We start from the raw sequence: 2051 nt of genomic DNA, 5'->3' as shown, positions 1-2051 counted from the left end.
ATGGCTCCTAAGAACCAGTCAGTTGTGACTATGTTCATCCTACAAAGCTTCATGGATGACCCCTGGATCCAGGATGCCCTCTTCTGCTTCTTCTTTACCTTGTTCATGGTGGCTATAGTTGGCAATGGCCTGATTATCACAGTCATCCATAGAAGTCCCAGCCTCCACACACCCATGTATTTCTTCCTAGTTAACCTTGCCCTGATGGATGTGATCTGCACTGTGACTGTCCTACCCAAGGTCCTGCAGAGCCTGGTGACCGAGAACACCATATCTTATGGGGGATGTCTCATACAGATGTTCATCTTCACTTGGGTCCTGAGCTCTGAGCTTCTGCTCTTCTCTGCTATGGCCTATGACCGCTATCTTGCAATCTGCCAGCCATTGCACTATGGAACCCTCATGAGTGGCAGGGTCTGTGTGGCCCTTGCAACCTTTGTGTGGTTTACAGGGGCTCTCAACGCCTTGGTGCTCACTTGTCTAGTGTTGCCACTGTCCTTCTGTGGTCCCAATCTCATCAAACACTTCTTCTGTGAGATCCCTTCTGTGCTCGTGCTGTCCTGCAGCCCCACCTTTATCAACGACATCATGACTGTCATTGCAGACATGTTTTTGTCTGGTTTGAACTTCCTCTTGACCATGACATCCTATGGCTTCATCATTGCCAGCATCCTGCGCATCCGCTCAGCTGAAGGCAAGAAGCGTGCCTTTTCCACCTGCTCTGCCCACCTGATTGTGGTCACCCTTTATTACTCCACTGTACTATATACTTACGTCCGGCCAGCCCTAGGAACTGCTGGTGTGTTGGACAAGGCTATTACTGCTCTGTACACCACTGTGACTCCAACTTTGAACCCCCTGATTTATACCCTGAGAAACAAGGAATTCAAAACATCCTTTAAAAAACTTCAGTTTCGACATTGACTACTTTGAGCTTCAAAAGGAATTCTGGAAGAAGTAATCAAGGAGTATGAAAGCTCATTTAAGCCTTTATTTAGGCATCTCCTGATTCTGGGGGATACAGGTCAAGTTATGACCTGAGCTAAGAAATACAATACTTTCTACCAGATAATACTGATTTCTAGTCTTTCAAATGTTTTAGATAACTTTAACCATTTTTAGTTTGCTCGTAGAAAAATATGCTTATAAGTTCAATGTTATTAAATGTTAAAGTATTTCTATAATTTACTGAATCAAATCTAGGTAAATCTTGAGTCTTTTCATGAACCCCACTTGATAATTTTTAATACTCTGTAGGGCCAAGAGTGAATGGCTAAAGAGACAGAGAATAATGAACCCTGCCCACACTTGTTCTTGGCATTTGCCTGTTTTATTTTTATAGTTTTCATCTTTCTTGCTCTTATATCACAGCTTTCCCTGGTGCTTGGTTCATCCCCAGTTTGAGGGAAGAAAATCCTCACAGAGCATCTGAGTTATGGGCTGACTCTGAGAGCCTTTGAAGATGGAAGCTTCAGTCCCACCCGGTCTTTCAGTCCCAAAGAAACACACAGAGGTTTATATTAATTATAAACTGTTTGTCCTTTTAGCTCAGGCTCATTATTAACTAGCTTTTGCCACTTAAATTATTTCATAATTGTTATAATTCTTATCTATGTTTAACCACGTATCTTGGTTCCTTTCATCAGTGAGGAATTCTTATCTTGCTTCCTCTGCATCTAGCTAGTAAATGACTATCTTTCCTCAGACAAAAATAAACCTCTGAATAAGTCACAGTGCATTTAAAAATATACCTAGGCTTGGGAGAGAGAGAGAAAACAAAGAGTATCAACAGTTACAAAAAGAAGTAAATAGTTTTAAAAAAATAAAACAAAGTTTTTAAAGAGACAGTACATAGATTGAAAGAGTAAAGACAATAAATATTAAAAATTTATAGAGAAAAGCCACGTAAAGATGGAAAATATGCAGAGACTCTGGATTATGTATACTATTAGATTTTCTTTAATTTTTTTTGACTGCAGAGAGACATTTGATTCCAGGGGCTGCTAGGCTAAACCAACATATGAATTTTAAAGTTATCTTGACTTCAAAAT

The 2051-nt window shown here is 40.3% G+C and overlaps 1 protein-coding gene across 1 annotated transcript; it reads left to right on the top strand.

The window, feature by feature from the left end:
* On the top strand, positions 1-924 carry LOC121457968 (olfactory receptor 13G1-like). The gene has a single exon (XM_041667070.1). The coding sequence runs from the start codon at positions 1-3 to the stop codon at positions 922-924; it is 924 nt and encodes a 307-aa protein (XP_041523004.1).
* The last annotated feature ends 1127 nt before the right edge of the window (positions 925-2051 follow it).

This window comes from Microtus oregoni, unplaced genomic scaffold (genome assembly GCF_018167655.1).
Source record: "Microtus oregoni isolate MIOR12 unplaced genomic scaffold, Mior012 000016F_ref0000370, whole genome shotgun sequence".
Lineage (NCBI taxonomy): Eukaryota > Metazoa > Chordata > Mammalia > Rodentia > Cricetidae > Microtus > Microtus oregoni.
This window is presented reverse-complemented; position numbering and strand designations above follow the sequence as displayed.